The following is an 18,878-nucleotide window of genomic DNA, read 5'->3' as shown; positions in this document are numbered from 1 at the left end:
TGAACCATTTATTTTTTTTAAATAATTTAAAATTTAAAGACTGTATAATAAGTACAAACATTTCAAGATTATAATACAAAGATGATCAAGATGAATAATGGGTAAATAAGTTCCCTAAAAAATACAAACAAGAGAGAAAGAAAACTGGGTAAATAAATTCCCTAAAACAACACACATTTCAAAATAAGTGATACATGATGAAAAAATATGCCACAAGCAAACAATTCTTTACACTACAATGGATAGATTTTGGAAAAGTTAAGTTTTATCAACAATTTAAAGATTAGGAAAATAAGCTACTATTTTAACTTCCAATATTATTTCAGAAAAATACAAATTTAAATGACTATGGACAAGATTGGTTAAGATATGCTTCATAGAAGAAATTTACTGAATATTACACAAAGACAGGAAAGAATCGAAAATTGAAAAGATTAAGGGCCAAGAAAATAGGCTACAGGAAAGAAAAAAGACACATTTATGGACTCTTACCATACACTGTGTAGCGATTATGCTATTCTGAATCCCGGCATAACACAGGATTCCTAATCATTGTGTGTTGGGGAATACCCTTCCATCATGTGATTCACAGTTATCATCTTGTAAGTAAGCAACTTGAAACAACCTTTGAATACTAACACATCAATGGAGACTTTGTGTTTTGTTTTCTTCAAGAGCATGATTTTATTCATGGGTTCATTTGTTTCAACAAAGCTGTTTTGCCTACAAAAGTTAGTCATGTTCACTTGAGAATGCATTGCATACACCTTTTCAATTCTCAGTTGAAAGTTGAACTCATCAACTTGACTCAAAGCAACATTCATTTTGTTTACATTATTCCTAACCTCCATAGAAACCTGTCTCATGTAATCATTCACTTTGTTTATAGTTTTCCTAACCTTCAATGTAGCAATATCACTTTCATGATAGTTGACTTTCATTAAAGACAACTCCCTACCTACTTCTTTATTCAATTCTACTATCTCACTAGGGTTGACTTTTTCAACAACAGTAACTAGGCCTACATTGTCAGAAACTTGAATGAGTTGATCTTGTAACTTAACACTACTATCATCCTGCTTCAATTTGTTTTCATTTTCATGATTAACACTCAATGTTTCAGCAAATTCTTGCTTCATCTCATCAAACCTAGCATTAAACTTAGCATTTTGCTCATCAAATCTAGCATTTAACTCATCAAACCTAGCATTTTGCTCATCAAATCTAGCATTTTGCTCATCAAATCTAGCATTAAACTTAGCATTTTGCTCATCAAATCTAGCATCTAGCTTATCAAACCTTTGTGTTAAGAATGCTATAAGATTCAGATCATTTTTAATGTTTGCCATTTTGTAATATGCACTGATTCATTAAAACTTGATCTCTCTTGAACCGACTTCCCACTCAGCAACAAACCATTCATAACCTATCAAGATATCTATCCTACCAATAATTTTTTTTATAACCAGGGATATATTTTGTAGTTTGAGTCCCACACCAGGGCGTACCATTTGCCATGCTACCAATTTTTCCTTAAACGGTTGGAATAGCATTTAACACCTATCAACCTAAGGATAGTTGTCGGCTCCAATGAAATAGATTCTTGATAAAATTGTGAATGGATCTATTGCCTATGAATGAGAAATCCAGTTTTCAGAGCAAATTAACTTATAATCTTCAGATGAATTTTGGCAAAATACAGAAATATAGGTACAAAGAACAATAACTTACAAGTCTAAGCGTCTAAAATTACTACCTACAAACTAAGTACTTAACCAGTTTACAGTTGAAAAACAGTGGCTATTGGCTTGGATACAGAAAAAACAAATTATCCACAAAATAGAACACTATAAACTGTTTAAAACTCAATTTAAAACATTAATAAATTCACTTAAACAGACAATAATTCAGAGCACAAAATTACACACACAACAGCCAGCCATGTTTTCAGAAGAAGAAAGAACAGGAAAAGCTACAAGCCAGAACAGAGAGACCTCAAAAATTCATTGTCCCTGCTACAGACACGTCACCAAAAAATTATAACTTACAAGTTTAGAATTCACATTTTATATTTGTTCTCAATAAAACTTTATTTTGAAACTGTTATTTTAAATTTATATATATATTCTATTTAAATAAACTATTTATCTAGTAATTTGTTAACCCTGCCTCGGTGACACCATGGAACAATGCAACAAACATTTACGATAATAAATTCTCCGTCAAAAAGTTTGTCCGTCTATTGATGACTCTGACATTTACTATAAAGTTCCATAGATCTCGAATTGAAGATTCGATTCAAATGTGAGAAAAAATGTAATATTACAATACATAAAAAATATATGCGGCATAGGCCTTCAGTGATTTGAATGTCAAGATGACTTCGACCAAACAATTAATAGGCGTCACTGGCCTTAGAATAACACTTAAAAGCTAAGGGTAGCTAATAAATATAATGAAGATTGTCCAGGTAAATATAGGCGACATGGGCCTTCAATGAATTGAATGTCAAGACAGACATCAATTAGAACGAGTAATAGGCGACAGTGGCCTCAGAAAATCACTTGTAAAGCCAAGGGTAGCTGTCAAATCCAATAAATAAATAGGCGTCGGTGGCCTCAGTGAATTGAATGTCAAGATAGACATTAACTAAACAATAAGTAGGCGTCGGTAGCCTCAGTGAATTGAATGTCAAGATAGACATTAATAAATCAATTAGTAGGCGTCAGTGGCCTCAGAAAATCACTTGTAAAGCCAAGGGTAGCTGTCAAATCCAATAAATTAATAGGCGTCGGTGGCCTTAGTGAATTGAATGTCAAGATGGACATTAACCAAATAATAAGTAGGCGTCGGTGGCCTCAGTGAATTGAATGTCAAGCTAGACATTAATAAAACAAATTAGTAGGCGTCGGTGGCCTCAGTGAATTGAATGTCGAGATAGACATTAATAAATTAATAAGTATATACATAAATGAAAATTGAATAGAACGATTTACATAACCTGAATAAAATTTTGAAGAGGAGATGCGGCCAGGCAGACAGGCAATGACTCCGCAATACCAACAGGAACAGGACATCAGCAAGCGATGAAGTGATCTGGCCATGCGATGACAAGCATGGAAACGTCCACTACAGCAGGCGAATCCCCCAGTGGAAATGTAGGCTGGAGCAAGTAGAACCCCAAACGAATAATCCGATCTTCAAGTTGTGGAATTTTTGGATTGATTTCCAAACGGTAGAGATGATGAACTTGAAAGTTTGAGTTTCACGAGGTGAAGCCAATTGTAGAAGAATGGCAATTAAAGCCTACACGAGGTTGTAATTTTTGACAAAGTTTATCAAAGCAATATTTATTTATTTATTTATTTATTTAATCATTCAGAATTACACACTTACAGAAAAGTACCACAGGCTTATAAGCCCAAAACGGTTCCAATTCTAATTTATACAACAGTCCAAATGTAGCTAGGTTATGTGTCACTTAGCATTCATCAATTACATACTCAATTTACAATTCAAAACACACAAGAATCATTTTTAAATTAAAAATACTTCTAAATTAGATTAAATCAATCACAATTAATAGAAAATTCCAAACTTTGGAAAAACTATAAAATTTTGAGACCGAAAAGACAAACAACCTTAATGTATGTACGGTATGTCTTATCAATATGCAAGCAATCGATGAATAATTTAATCACAATTGAAGAATAGAATAAATGAATTAATTTGAAGAATAATTCACACTTTAAAAAAGTTCTGTAGATCAAGTGAATAGCGATGAAATGCTCACATGAGGTTGCAATTTTTGACAAAGTTTATCAAAGCTTAACAGAGTAACTGAGTGAAGAACTCGATGAATAATTGAATCACACTTGAAGAATAGAACAAACGAATTAATTTGAAGAATAATTCACACTTTAAAAAAGTTCTGTAGGTCCGATGAATTCAGATGAAAAGTTTAGACCGTGCGCGAGATGCACACCCGACGACCTCCATGAAAAGACAAAGAGACGCTGCAAGCTACAATGAAAAGAGGCAAGATGCCAGATGTGTTAGAAACGTAGGCAAAGCGCTCGCAACCGAATGGTGAAAAAGTAACAAATATCTAAAAGGTAAGATGCCTAAAGACAAGATTAAATTCTAAAAAATTGAATAGCACAAATATTAAAATTGCAATGGCAAATAATCCGACGAAAAAGTACGAATAAAAGTATAGAAAACCAATTTGACTAGAGCAGTGTTGAAGAACCGACTGTGACGTCACTGGTCAGCGCAGACGCACAAAAGACACAGCGCACAGACAGACAGACATGATGTCTACATAGTAGCGGAACGAATAACAAGTGGAACCGTTCCAATAAATGCTTTGTCAGATTTTACAGGAGTTTATGTTTTAAATATATGTTTATTAGTTGTAACTTGTCAGAAATCATGGAGATTAGTGTCAAATGATATTCTTCTAGATATATTGGGTAATGAATTTATCTTCTATCTTAGCTTGTGTCCTGGTTATTGTGTCTTAGTTATTAAGTTTACCCTATTGTAAGAGTAGCCTTGAGGAGTTCTGTGCTAGTTACATTGGTGGCAGCAGTGGGATACAGACTGCAAGAATGTCTGACAATGGAGAATCTATAGCAAACAGTGCAGTACTTGCTAGGAATGATGGGGATCCTGTGAGCAACATTCCTCTTCCTGGGATGGAGGAACTATGTGCACAGGCCCAAGAGCTTCTAGACCAGGCACAATGGAACGAACAGGAAAGAATCCGATTGGCCAGGGAGCTGGAGGAAGCTAGGACTGCACTGTCTTCTTGGCCGGTCACCATGTCTACATCCACTAGGAAGGACCTGGGTCTGCAATCCCTTATCAAGACCTTCTCAGGGGAAGTTGGAGGACAGACTGTCAATGAGTTTCTACAGAATATCAAGTTGGTTGCACAGACAGGTAATTGGGAGGATAAAGATCAGCGGCTCATCTGCAGGCTGAAAACTACTGGTGCAGCTGCTGCCTGTCTCAAAATTTATCTGACCGGAGTTATCTGCAGTAATTGTCACTTTTGCTGATTATGAGAGGGTCTTGCTCAAGAAGTTTGAGAAAACCCTAGACCCTGAAAAATGGCTGCTGGCACTGAGCAGTCTCAAACAACAATGGGGTGAAAGTCCAAAGGCATTTGCAGATTCGTGTCTAGAGTTGGGTTTGAAGGTGATCCCAATACCTGCTACTCCAGGAGAAGCTGATTGGGCACAGGTGCAGATGCAGCAGGCGGTTCTGGCTGCATTTATTGGAGGCTTCCAAGGTGCAGCTGCAATGACCTTGCAGATTCACCCACCTCAAGATCTGGAAGCTGCTATTGTGGTGGCTGAGAGAGTGGACCAAGCAACTAGTACCCAACCTGCCAATGTTTTTGCCCTGTTACATCAGCACTTTCCAAGACGTGAAGAAAAACCTCATGTGAATGCACTACCCATCCAATCAACCAATGGCTCATCATCCCCTGTTGGCAATGCTCGAACACCAGGGGCCTGCTACACTTGTGGTGGAAGAGAGCATTTTGCCAGAGATTGCTCAAGCCATCTGAATGAGAATCCCAGACCACTCAGGTCAGGAGGGAATTGGTTATCAAGAGGAAACCAGAGACCTCCCTGATTTTGTTTTGTATGCAGAGATCCCCAACATATATGTTGTATGCTTGTCCAAAACGAGTAACTGCTCCAAGATCTAACACCAGCAATCAAAACAATGGTACTACAGTTTCCAGTGGCAGCAACAGTTATGGTTCCCCAAATGGGGAGAGGCCGGGAGTTGCCTCACTTCCTGGCCAGTAGATTTGGGAGCTAATGACAAGAGAGTTTCCAGCATTAATGCCATCCAGTGTGGGTTACATGTGACTATGAAAATCATGGGGTTGGCCAAGTCCTTACTTGTGGATGCAGGAGCTGAGATCTGCATTCTGAAGGAAGCGATTTCAGGTATAATGGTAGCTGCAGAAGGCATGCAGGCTAGAGGAGTAACTGAAGACTTGCTTGGGATCCAAGGCATTCAAGAAGTGGAATGCTTAGCAGCACAACTACAAGTTAGGCACCCTTTTGTGATAGCAGCTGTAGATGTGGCCGGTAATGGACTGATTGGCTGGGACCTTTTGAAAAGACTTGGGGTGGTAATTGATGCAGAAGAGGGAAATGTGATCTTTTGAGGAGTTTGGATAGCAACCACACAGAGATGGGCCAAATTTGAGGGGAGACCTATAGGGGAAACCTGGCGAGCTTGAGAAATGAGGGACAGCAGCACCCAGTCTATTGCTGTTTGTGATGTTGAAGTCCAAGTAGAAATGACACCAAGAGTTGAGAGGTGCCAATTAGAGCAAAACTCCTTGGGGCAGCCAGACAAGAAGACTACAGACAGTTCAATGGATCCTGAGTCTTCTTCAACTAATTCAGGAGACCACAAGCCACCAAGAAGATCTCGAAGACATTCCAGGCAACTGAAACTAGAAGCAGAAGACAATGACAAGCATAACGCCCCACCAACACAAGAAGAGTATGACCATCAGGGACTCAGCTTTGGAGTGAATCCTGTTTGATTTTTTAATGGAATTTATTTCGATCTTTCATGAAATTTAGTTTGATTTTTATTGGAATTCAGTTTGATATTCAATAAAATTTGGTTTAGCTGTTAATGGAGCTTACGTTTGAAATATATGTTTATTAGTTAAAACTTGCTTGTAACTTGTCAGAAATTGTGGGGATTGGTGTCAAATAATATTCTTATGGATATATTGGGTAATAAATTTATCTTCTATCTTAGCTTGTGTCCTGGTTATTGTGTCTTAGTTATTAAGTTCACCCTATTGTAAGAGTAGCCTTGAGGAGTTATGTGCTGGTTACAGAGGCAATAGAAAATATGTCCTCTGATTTCATTAATGCTTTTTACTAATTCCAATTTTTTTTTTTAGAAAGTGACTCCAGATTCACGTTTACCGGTACAGTTCATCGATGATATTGAACTAGCATATGTCATGCAAAGGTACAGAGAAATTCATGATCTGACACATGCTGTGTTGAAGCAACCCACCAACATGCTTGGTAAGACAATTAAAAATTATCCTCTTCCAAATACCTGCGGACCGCATGGTGTGGTGGTAGTTTGATGAAACACGTGCAATTTGGATAATTTGTCATGACATGCAATAAGTACATATTATGGTCATAGGCTCCGACTTATATAAATTATTAGGGGGGGGGGCATTCTGATTGTGGTTGATTTGGGAGTTATGAAAAACCCCCCGAGCGAAGGGGGCCCAGGGGTCCAAATACCTCCTTTACATCAAACCTACCAATTTCAATATAAAACATTATTAATTTTATATCTTTACACTACATTCAATCTAATTGTGTAAGTAAATGGGGAAGTTGGACAAGAGCAACTGTGCAAAAAAGTGACAGCTCTTATTATGTTGTTTGTTCAGTAATAGCTTTATTTTCATAACCAAGTTGAAATCTACCCTTCTTTTCTGTTATTTTGTTATAACATTAATGTATTGAAACTAAAAAAATAGAACCAATATATTTTATACAGCCATAGATAATGTGACAAAAAACTGTGCATTATCGAACATAACCGCAATTTTCCAATACTAGCACTTTTCAATGCTGATTGGTGAATCATGCTTAGTTAATTTGATAATTTTGAATGATGATGAATATTATGATGCGTTTATCAACAGTTTATATTATCTCAGTGCAGGAGTATCACACTACATTTTCGCTCTTTCTCTCACACAATTAGCTCACAAGCTTTCTGGTTTCTGATTATATTTGTTCTACCTGTATATTTGAATATTTTCATTTTAAAACCACGACAGAACTTTATTTTACTAGGGTATGATAAAAATCGACTGGCACTCTATTTATTTTCAAGTACATTATGCTTTATTTGTATACTAGCAGGTAACCCGTGCTTCGCAAGGGTCTTTTTCAAAACTTGACAAACTGAAAACTTGACATAATGAAATCTAGAAGAATTGAAAATAGGCCTATAAGAATCCTTGGTTGATAAATAATTTATATGCAGCATTTCAAGTAAATCAGTCCAGAAGTTCAGATGTGATTATGCATCAAACATAATTTTCCTATCCTTTTCACATGTATACGTGTTTAAGCCAGTTCCATGTATCCATCTATCTATCATCTTCTAAACCATAATAAAGGAAATGAATGAGAATACATTTTGAAAGGTTTGAGATATCGATGTGCGGTTTTCACCATACCTTTTCTCTGGAAATCCTGTATCAGAATCATGTATCATTATGACCACCTTTCAATTAAAAAAAAGAAGTTGGATTCAAAATGGCGGTTCCAAAATTGCGGAAAAAATTTGGGTGTGACGGAAAATCTGTTTTTATCATTCGAAAAGGATCCCCAATCATACCTATCTTCTAATTTCCCTTTTAAGAGACATGTTCTGCTGCTTCCATACAACAACTGGAAGCATGACAAATAATTGAAAACTTTATGTAATCAAATCTTGAAGCATTTAAAACAGGTCTATAACCATCCTCGGTTAAGCAAGAATCGATATGCAAAATTTCAAGTTAATCAGTCCAGTAGTTCAGACGAAATGATGCGTCAAACATAATTATTTTCCTATACTTTACACCTGTATACGTGTATAATCCAGTTCTTTCCTTTATTATAGTATAGAATATGATAGATGGATGAATGATCATTGTTATTTTACTAAAATATAGAATAAGTTGAGTAGTTTCCCTTTCAGAGGGAGTTTTGACAACCCACAAAACTCATTTTTCATTTGAAGATATAACGAAAAGGTGCATATGACCTTATTTTCTGCTCAGCTTGCCAAAATAACCCTCATTCCAATATTAAAATTTTCAACTGACTATACAGTGAGTTAGTCATTCTACCAGGGCTCGAATAATTTTAGAATTTTAATTGAATAAAAATGGAAGAGAATAATTTCTTTATGTAAATATCAACACCTTTATTCAAAGACATATTAACTGCATAAGTTTTCATATTGCCGATACAGCATTGATGAAACTGTAGACATTTATTTAGCACTTTGTCCCAAAAAACTGTTCTAGCTGAAAAATTAATAATCCATGCCACGTGTAGGCCTAAACAATGCATCAGGAAAACGAAGTTTCAAAACTATGTTTTTTCTAAACAGATGTTTTTGAGATAATTTATTTGATGCAGCTGTTTCACATTCACCATATTATTTATACAGGATTTGTAAAAATAAAAATATTTATTAATTATTAAAACAATACCATTATTATATTAATAATAGTAATCATAATAATATTAATCAATTATCAAAACAATATTATTTAGGTTAAGTGGAATCAGGTAGAAAGCAGTAATAGAAACAGATGTTCCTTTTTTAATTTCGACCATATGATTTGGTGATTTTTCTTATGAAATCGTATGTTCCGTAAATGGAATTTGAACATTAATAATTATGACTCTATACAGAGTTTGTGAAAATGAAAATATCTATTAATTATCAAAACAATACTATTATTATATTTGTAATAGAAATATTATCATTATTATTGAAAATATTTATCAATTATCAAAACAATATTATTGAGGTTAAATAATGGTATCAGGTAGAAAGCAGTAATAGAAACAGATGTTCCTTTTTTAATTTCGACCATATGATTTGGTGATTTTTTTTATGAAATCGTATGTACCATTATGAAATTTGAACATTAATTCTGAAAAATCTAGAAGGAAAATTGAAATTTGGGCTTCCAGGTGAATGAGATTGATATTTTGAGAATCTATGTGCAAAATTTGGAGATCTAAATCATTACCGTTTTTCCGGTATGCAATCCACAAGTTGACCTGTTTTGATGCGAACAAACGAACAAACACAACCCTACTCTCTCTTATTATATAGATGAACGATGAATAAAATTGAATATTAACAATAAGAAATGTTAATATGTAAATGTCGATAAATACCTTCCCTCAGCTATAATATAACTAGGTAAAATGCTCCAAAAAATTGTCGGGATAGGGGCTCTACCACCCCCCTCCCAAAATCAACCTCAACCTCCCTCCTCCCCATCATTTTTAGAAAATGTTTGTTAGTAAAATCAATTTTCTTCAATTGTCGAGGTAGTGGCTCAGCCCCCAAACAATCTTAATTTTCCGTAAAAAAATGTGATTGAAAATCATTTTTCCCACTGTTTTTGAGGTAGGGGCTTGAATCTTTCATTTTTCTACTAAAAATCAATCATCTTCTTTTTTAGTAGGACTGAACCCTATCTGAAGCCCCGCCAGCCCCCAGTAGTCGGCGTCTGTGATTGAGGTGGTTTGATATTTGCAACATATAAACATGTGAACACTTGCATTTTTTTAAATTGATTGTTTTGCACAGTTTTCTTCGCTATGTTAAATCTTGAGGTGCAATTCCATAGAGGCAGCTATAAGCAGGCGTTTCGAGATGCGCGCTGCTATTAGCAGTCAGCTCCAGACGCGTGTTTACAGCCGTCACTGCTAGAGCACATAGCCTATAAATTAATTAGATTCGATGACTCATTGAATGTTTGTGTTTTATGAACGTTATGGTGACAGATAAATTAGAACGGTCAGCTACTATATTGCTTTTAAGATTCATATCTTATGAATTTATAGGTTATGTGCTCTAGCCGTGAGGCTGTAATCACGCGTCTCGACACGATTGTTTGAAGCCGAGCGTCTCGAGACGCCTCTAAGGAAATGCACTGCACCTTCAGGGCGAATTTTCATTTCTTGAATCTCATTACTGGTAGATTATGTTGATATTGGAACACATTGAAAAAGTAATTACATGAAATATGTTTTTCAATTTCAGGTGAAGTGACTGTAAAATGGGTAGAAGGCTTGCAAACAAGGTTGCCCATGTGTATTACTGGAGGTTTATTTGGAGCGGTTCGACTACGTCCAAAGTAAGATCTTTTGCTATGTACATACACCTTTCGAATTCAATTCAGAATTCACACTTTTACAGGGAATCAATTTTGAAAGTTCAATTCCATCCTTATGCAGTAAAACGACTGGCTTCAGGGTGGATAAGATTCGATTATCTGGCTCAATCTCATTAATATTTAAGTACCTATCTTCTAGTTTCATCAATTTAGTCAATTCATCAATAATTGTCAATTTATTAATATTCAATATTATTCTATAATTAATAATAATAGCCTCCTAATTATGCTTCTTCATTGATGGTGTTTAGTTTTTGCAGTGTAATTATTGAAACTATGTGCTGTTCTAATTTAAATCTAGACCGTTCACGATGAGACACTTAAAATATTTTTCTGCAGATAAACAAATCTAAATCTAAAGCAACAATTGATATAGATCTAATCATCTTTAAATTTACAAGCATCTATAAAATATTTGCATTATCGAGCAATCCAGTATTTTCCATAGATCTTCCTCATTAGCAGAGTTGAATACTTTTCCATTTGAAACTAATTTTATAATGATACACCAAAGTACAGAAGCTTTCACATTTTTCATTTATTTTTCTATGGACTATGAATGAAATCGAATATTAACAAGAATTGTTAATATTTAAATGCTTATAAATAGGTACATGCAATGATATTATTATGTATAGTCGATAAATGTTAGTTTTCGTAACTCAAATTTATGAAAAAATAGCCTGGAACAACTCTTATATCGATCTACAGTGCTACTGTCCTTATTATGATACGGTACTTAGATACCCATCATAGTGAGTCGCCACTTCAAAAATCGGAAACCGATTCCTCGTTATGAGTAATGGAGTAAATTGGATAATTTGAGTAATGAGTAAATTCCTCGTTATGAGTAAATTGGAGTGTCTTTGTAAGACACATTCTCTTGCTTCAGGCATAGAATAAAACAATTTATAAGTTTTCTCTGCTTCAGGCAACGGCTGATGTATGTGCAGAGAAATCTTCCCTGGGCTATCAAGACTGGCCTGACTAGTGAATTCCTGATGAATGCCTACTTCGAAAAACGATGGGAGCAGACGTTGGATGACTTCTATAGAGAATTCAAAATAACAGAACTCCAATAATAGGTATCTAATACAGCAATATCTAGATAAAGATCAAGAATTAGATAATATATAATCTAGTGATTAATAAGTGTGTTTATTTGTAAATAATATAATAAATTCTATGTTTGTTATGAAAACACAAATTATTTTCGTCTTCTTCAACAGTAAAAACATTCATGGATTTTCTTCATCTCAATACTACTAAATTGAAATGTGCAATGAATTGAAAACATGAAAACCTTACAACTTCATAAACTTTCCAATGTAGAACTCATTTCATATAATTCTCATTTTCTCACCCTGTAATTGACCATCAGGTGCGACCTGAAAACTCTTATACTAGAAAATTAAAATCTAAATTTTTTTCAGAATTGTGTGAAGTCATCTTAGTTAGGTCCAGTCTATTTAGGCTACTAAAATTGGAAAGTGGAATGAGCTGATAAATTCCTTTTCAAAAAGTCTGGTTTGAAGAAATTTATTTCATTTTTCATTTATTTTAATAGGGCTACTTGAATGTTTAATTACTTAAAATATTTCTAGTACTTTTTTTACTTTCCTTGCTCTACATAGGTACTAATACCTTACCAGAGGTAAGTCAAGTATTGCTTTCTAAAAAAATTAAGGTACCTCAATTTCAAGTTTTCTAGACGTTTGAAGGTCCCATGAGTCCAAAAACATATTTTTTGTATGTTTTTTTTGGAGGGTAAAACGGGGTGAATTGTTTATAAGCACAATACGAAACGGGGATTTTTACCCCGTTTCGCATCTACAGTTTGCATACTTTAGCTTTGAAATAAATCCACCAATATCCGCGCCACTTCTGAATATACAGATTCAAGGTCTATAAAAACCAGGTCAAGTCACCCGTGTTCCTTATGAAGCGGCCATTTTGTGCCTGTTTTTATGACAGCATATTTGAAAATCCAATCAAATTCAATTTTCTCGTAACAAAATCATGCATTATGCATTTTAAAAACAATATTATGGTTCAGATAATATGTAAATTCAGGCTTTCAATTTTTCAATAATAAATGGTTCAATAATCTATTTATTATTATTCTTGTAACATATTATGATTCATAAGGCATTGGGACAAGAAGCTAATGGATCCTCAAAAACAGTTGAAAGTTCCTAATTAATTAAATATAACACTACCTAGTTTAAAAAAAAATATCAATACTTTTAAAAATGCACTAAAAAGAAGAAAATAACTTTTTCGATCAAACTTGGTTTAAAAAATTTTCACTTTATATCCCTGAAAAAAATTTATAGACATATTTTATAAACAGTCATTATAGACAGATATTTTTATATCGCTTGTTATTCAGTTATTGTGAGAGATATCGGATTGGTTTCACCACCAAAGTGTTTATAATTAACCAAACTATGATGTTCGAGAGAATCATCTCATTTCGACCACCCTTTACATGATTTATTCAACTTCAAAAACTTGAAACATACATTTTTCGGGGACGATATTTCACTTTCCACTCTGTATATGTATTTGCAGTGGACAAACACTAGTATTATTGGCACAGTATTGTAGAATATTCCCAAAGCTTCAAAATGACATCTGGTTGGAGGCTGTATATGACCATATTTTACAGTTGGAGCGTCATCGGAAGAAGAGTGAAAAGTACTGTATGCAGCGTAAAACACGCTTTTTCCACCATATGCCAATCCCAACAAATAGAAAACCGTCTAACTCATGACTCCTTGAAGGTACAGACTTGGGAATGGTATCAATCTCTTCATAATGATGTGTGGAAATAGATTATTATGATGGCAATCTCAAAAAAGTTTGTCATCATGAAAAAAACAAGATGGCGGCAAAAATATGTCGATTTTCAAGAAATTGTCTGTAATTCCAATATTTCGAAATGAAATGAATTTCGTAATGAAATTAATGCAAATGTATTTAGAAATGTATTTGAACCGTGCGACCCCACGACGTTTTAACCTGAAATTAGGCCGGGCGCTCCACGTGTTTTCTTGCAAAACGGAAAATTTGAGTGGAAGAGCGGCAGTTCTAATCGAGTCGTCACCGCGAGAAGATGTAGTCGCAGAACAAGTCTCGGTCTCTAATTTAGGCTTCGGCCTAATTAGATGAAAAATCTCCTTGTTATTTTTATTTTGTATAAATTAAAAGCATGTAGTCTGAAAAATAGTACCGTAGTTGAAATGTAAGCGTGAGTGATTGTGAGTGCCGATTTATTTGTTCAATTTTCGATTCCATGGTGAGTGCCAAAATTATTTTATTAAGCTCAAATAGATTGACCAGATAAATTGACCGAGGCCCTAAATTTATTGTAGAGTGAGTTAGCAAATTCTTGACTAAGTATCAATTATGAATAATTGCGATAAAGTAGTAATTTAAGAAATATTATTTGAAATTAAATTTTTTAATGCTGTAATATTGAAACAAGTAATTGAATAAACAACCGGATTGGTTACAGTGAAGATTATGATTGAATGTAACAGAATATTTCAAAGATGACCGATTATTTTATGTTTGAATACAACTAATAAATTAATGTCAGTAGCATTTCTACAAAATCTTTTCTTTTACGTTCCTGGCTCGTGATAAGTTACTTAGTTGCTGAAACAAGTGTTGTTAATAGTGAAGATCTTGGCATTTGCATGAACGAATCCATCCAAAGCTCCCAACCGTGGATTCAAATAATTTAAACAGGTTTATAGTTAAGAAGAGATTTTAAAAACAATCATCATACTTTTTCACTTGTTACAAAGTGGGGTTCTATCATAAAGTCCCCTGGCCTCCAACCGTTACAAATGATGTAAGGCATGGGTGGGGTAATGTTATAGATACCTCCTACCATTACATAATGATGTCGAATATTTTCGTTGTTTCCATCATCAATGCTCTTATTGGTCTTGTTGTAACGAAGAGATTGAGACCATTTGCAAATCTCTATCTTGAAGTAGTCATGAAAAAATCGATTTTATAGTTCTAGCTTGTTACTTCATGAGTATGGAAAAACGCACCAGAAATCATGCAGGGTTTTCTTTGTAGGGCGCTGGAGAACTTATTTTTCGACGTACAGCCCATGAAGATATATCGTTCCAAAGTTGAAAAACGCTCCAAATTTCATAGATTTGGAATTCATCTGTATCTCTTGCACAAAAAAAGTTATAATGAAATGAAATTTGAACAATAAATTTAGAAAAACGTTTTTTTGGGCTTTTGAAGGTTATAACTAAAAAATATGCGTGTTAGAAGAAATGTTTATAAAACAAAAATTGTAGAGGAAGATTTTAAAAATATTTTCGTCTAAAAAAACGGTTGAATATTTTGAACGGGTATTGAAATACAAGCAATATAGCAAAACCCTGAAAATTTTGGCGGCCATCTTGTTTCCGAGGTGTTTGCCTGTGATTTCGACTTATCATCATCTCGATCCTTATTATGCTCGACCTAACGAAGAAATTAAGACATCTCCCACGGTTGTTACTCAAAAATAACCACGGAGTGCCTTATTCATTCATGACATTTGCGCCCGGACTAATAGCTTCAATTAGGTACTTGTGGATGAGAATCCTGCGTGAGGTCTACTGTTCACAGAACTACTAGTATAATAATTAATATATCAAAAATTGATACTGCTCTCAACACTAATTCAAACAAAATACATTCATCACAATTATTGCAGAAATAAATTTAGCACTAGCCTACTTGTGCTGCTACAGCTGTATGATAGAATCATAATGAATGATAGGGAAACAATTATTAAAATTGTTTACAAAAAATATCATGAACAACTCACACTCTTTCCTGTTTTTCGTCCTTAAATCCTTGAATTATTCAATCAAAATTTTACTTAAATTGTAGTGTCAGATAATACCAATCAGCTAGTGAAAACCAGAAGGCTCTATGTGGCCTATGAGCCGAGATATAATCGAGAAACCATGGCACGTTAGAAGTTTGTCAGAGCAACGAGAATAAAAGTGTATAATATAAATCAACAGTTACTGTAAGTTCCCAGTTGGAATCTAAATGCTATTATTCTGTTGGAAGAATTAATTTTACTTTTCAAAGCCAAGCAATGTCCCTTGGAAAATATTACAAATAACACATCATAATTGTTGTTTACTTTATAATGATAAGAGCTGATAAATTTGAAAATTGGTGAACTAGAACCCCACAAAATGGCGATTTTGCAATGCATGACGGGATTGTGTCATGACCCGTATTTATAGACCTTGCACAGATTCTACACAGACTTTGCCGGTTGGACTGACCAAACGGGTCTCCAAAAGGTGTAGGTATACCTTACCCTAAAGTTAAATATATTTGCAGAATATTCATAACGAAGAATGGGAAAAATGAAGAATAATTGAGAAATTACCACAACCACGTTCATTCCTGGTTAGAAACAATAATGGCGGTGTTCAGCGAAGAAACACAATTCATATACGAAAAAAAATCTGGTGTGGCGCACTCACACAACTTTCCTTGCCGTTATGAAAATTGATCACCTGACGCGCATCTCAAGTCTACTATTCAAAGATTTGAGCCAGCTGGTGACAGGGCGATAACGCTGGAGACACACGAGGTCTGCTATCTCTTCATAGTGAATGATTTTATAGAATCAACAGTTGCCAACAGTTTACAATTGAAATAATAAAATTTTCTCGAATTTCGAGCTTATTTTCAATTTTATGTGACAATGTTACTGAACATTAATTGAAGAGATTTTCATGCTCAATCTTTTTCACTAGGAATTTTTTGTTTAAATTTTATCTAAAGCCTGATAATTGAGAATCTAAAATCAAACTTTGCATAGATGGGGCGGAGCTCCTGAAATTTTTACAGATATGGGACTTGTAGCAGTTGATAGAGCTTATCAATGACTTTTCAAAGTATGAATATGATCAAAATCGTTGGAGCCGTTTTCAAGAAAATCGCGAAAAACCCTGTTTTTGACAACATTTTCGCCATTTCAGCCGCCATCTTGAATTGCATTCGATCGAAATTGTTCGTGTCGGATCCTTATAGTGTAAGGACCTTCAGTTCCAAATTTCAAGTCATTCCGTTGATTGGGAGATGAGATATCGTGTACACAGACGCACATACACACACACACACACACACATACACACACAGACCAATACCCAAAAACTACATTTTTGGTCTCTGGGGACCTTGAAACGTATAGAAATTTAGAAATTGGGGTACCTTAATTTTTTCGGAAAGCAATACTTTCCTTATCTATGGTAATAGGGCAAGGAAAGTAATAAAAAGGGGAATATAGGATAATATATGACTAATATAAAGTCTTAAAGAGGGAGATGTTACAGATGATATTTATTATTATCATATGATTTCAATACACTAGTTACCAGGACGTTAATAACAGTTTAGTCTTAAATTAATTAAAATAAAGATGGTTGATATGATGAGTATTATTTATTCAATATCTAACATGAACATTATCCACTCCTGAAATGCCCCGCACACAAACATCGATTTTTGTTCGTACGATATTTTGCCGTCCCAAAGACCTTAAAGAGATATAGACCCACAATGCCTATGCCTTCCCAATGATAGCTCTTACTTGAAATTGAAGGCCGCCATTGGGGTATTTTAGCACGAGATATTATCTATATAATAAGAGAGAGTAGGGTTGTGTTTGTTCGTGTGTTCGTTTGTTCGCATCAAAACATGTCAACTTGTGGATTGCATACCGGAAAAACGGGAATTATTTAGATCTCCAAATTTTGAACATAGATTCTAAAAATATCAATCTCGTGCACCTGGAAGCCCAAATTTCAATTTTCCTTCTAGATTTTTCAGAATTAATGTTCAAATTCATCTATGCTACCGTAGGCTACATGAAGTTTCATAGCCCAAAGTGTGTCTATTTATGAGCAGGTTATAAGACTACCATTTACGAACGTCTATGTAGCGCAGCGGTAAAAGGCCTGCTTACGGAGCGATGGTTCCTCGGTTCGAATCCCCGAGGCTTTTCCCATTTTTTTGTTCTTAATTTTTTCCCTCGAAACGTATTATTATCAATTATTTTTTGAAGGAATTTGTTTTCATTACTATTGAACTTGGATTTTATCAAATAATTATTTTTAATGTAAAATTTTGCCACCAGTACAAATGAATTGGACATAGTCTTCATGCTGTAGGCCTATAATTGAATTTCATAAGAAAAACATGAATAGATCACAATAAAATAAGAAATAATTTATATTCTTCAGTTATAATGTACTATCAGACACGAATTCCCAGTGAAACGAGTATTTTAGGTATTTTGTTTGGAATTGGGAAAACAAAAGGCTGCCTGATTCAAATTGAGGAGGATCCTAATCGAACTAAAATTTATTGATGTATTGGAAAAAACAATATGATTCTGTGAGGTTTCCAAGTATTATGTATTCTTCAGTTTTCTATACTATAATAAAGGAAAGAACTGGCTTATACACGTAAGGAATAGGGAATTATGTTTGACGCATCATCACGTCTGAAATATACTCAACTGATTAATTTGAAATTTTGCATATAGACTCTTCATTAACCGAGGATGGTTATAGGTCTATTTTCAAATTTCGATTTTTATTAAGTCAAGTTTTCATTTTGCAGTTTTAAAACAGACCCTTGCGAAGCACGGGTTACCTACTAGTATCTATATATGACCAGGTAACCCGTAAGTTCATACCCTACTAAATGGGGTGATTTGTGTATGCTTCATATCTTCATATCCTACCAAATGGGGTACATTACCGTTATTTATAGTCAGTCACATTCTCATCTATTCAGGTTTTTTCAATTCACTCAACAATAA

At 34.4% G+C, this 18,878-nt stretch overlaps 1 protein-coding gene across 4 annotated transcripts in view; it reads left to right on the top strand.

Moving 5' to 3' along the window:
- Window positions 1–12,209, top strand: part of LOC111055038 (ubiquinone biosynthesis protein COQ4 homolog, mitochondrial) — a 34,531-nt gene extending 22,322 nt beyond the window's left edge. For all 4 annotated transcript variants that reach the window (XM_022342199.2, XM_022342200.2, XM_039427481.1 and 1 more), the window contains exons 5-7: window positions 6,956–7,085; window positions 10,870–10,963; window positions 11,934–12,209. In XM_022342199.2, the coding sequence (XP_022197891.1) occupies window positions 6,956–7,085; window positions 10,870–10,963; window positions 11,934–12,084 (375 nt within the window). In that variant the 3' untranslated portion in view covers window positions 12,085–12,209. The remainder of the gene's footprint in view (window positions 1–6,955; window positions 7,086–10,869; window positions 10,964–11,933) is intronic.
- Window positions 12,210–18,878: the final 6,669 nt, after the last annotated feature.

Source organism: Nilaparvata lugens, chromosome 4 (genome assembly GCF_014356525.2).
Source record: "Nilaparvata lugens isolate BPH chromosome 4, ASM1435652v1, whole genome shotgun sequence".
NCBI classification, from domain to species: domain Eukaryota; kingdom Metazoa; phylum Arthropoda; class Insecta; order Hemiptera; family Delphacidae; genus Nilaparvata; species Nilaparvata lugens.
The sequence above is the reverse complement of the archived record's forward strand: the minus strand, read 5'-3'. Positions and strand labels throughout refer to the sequence as shown.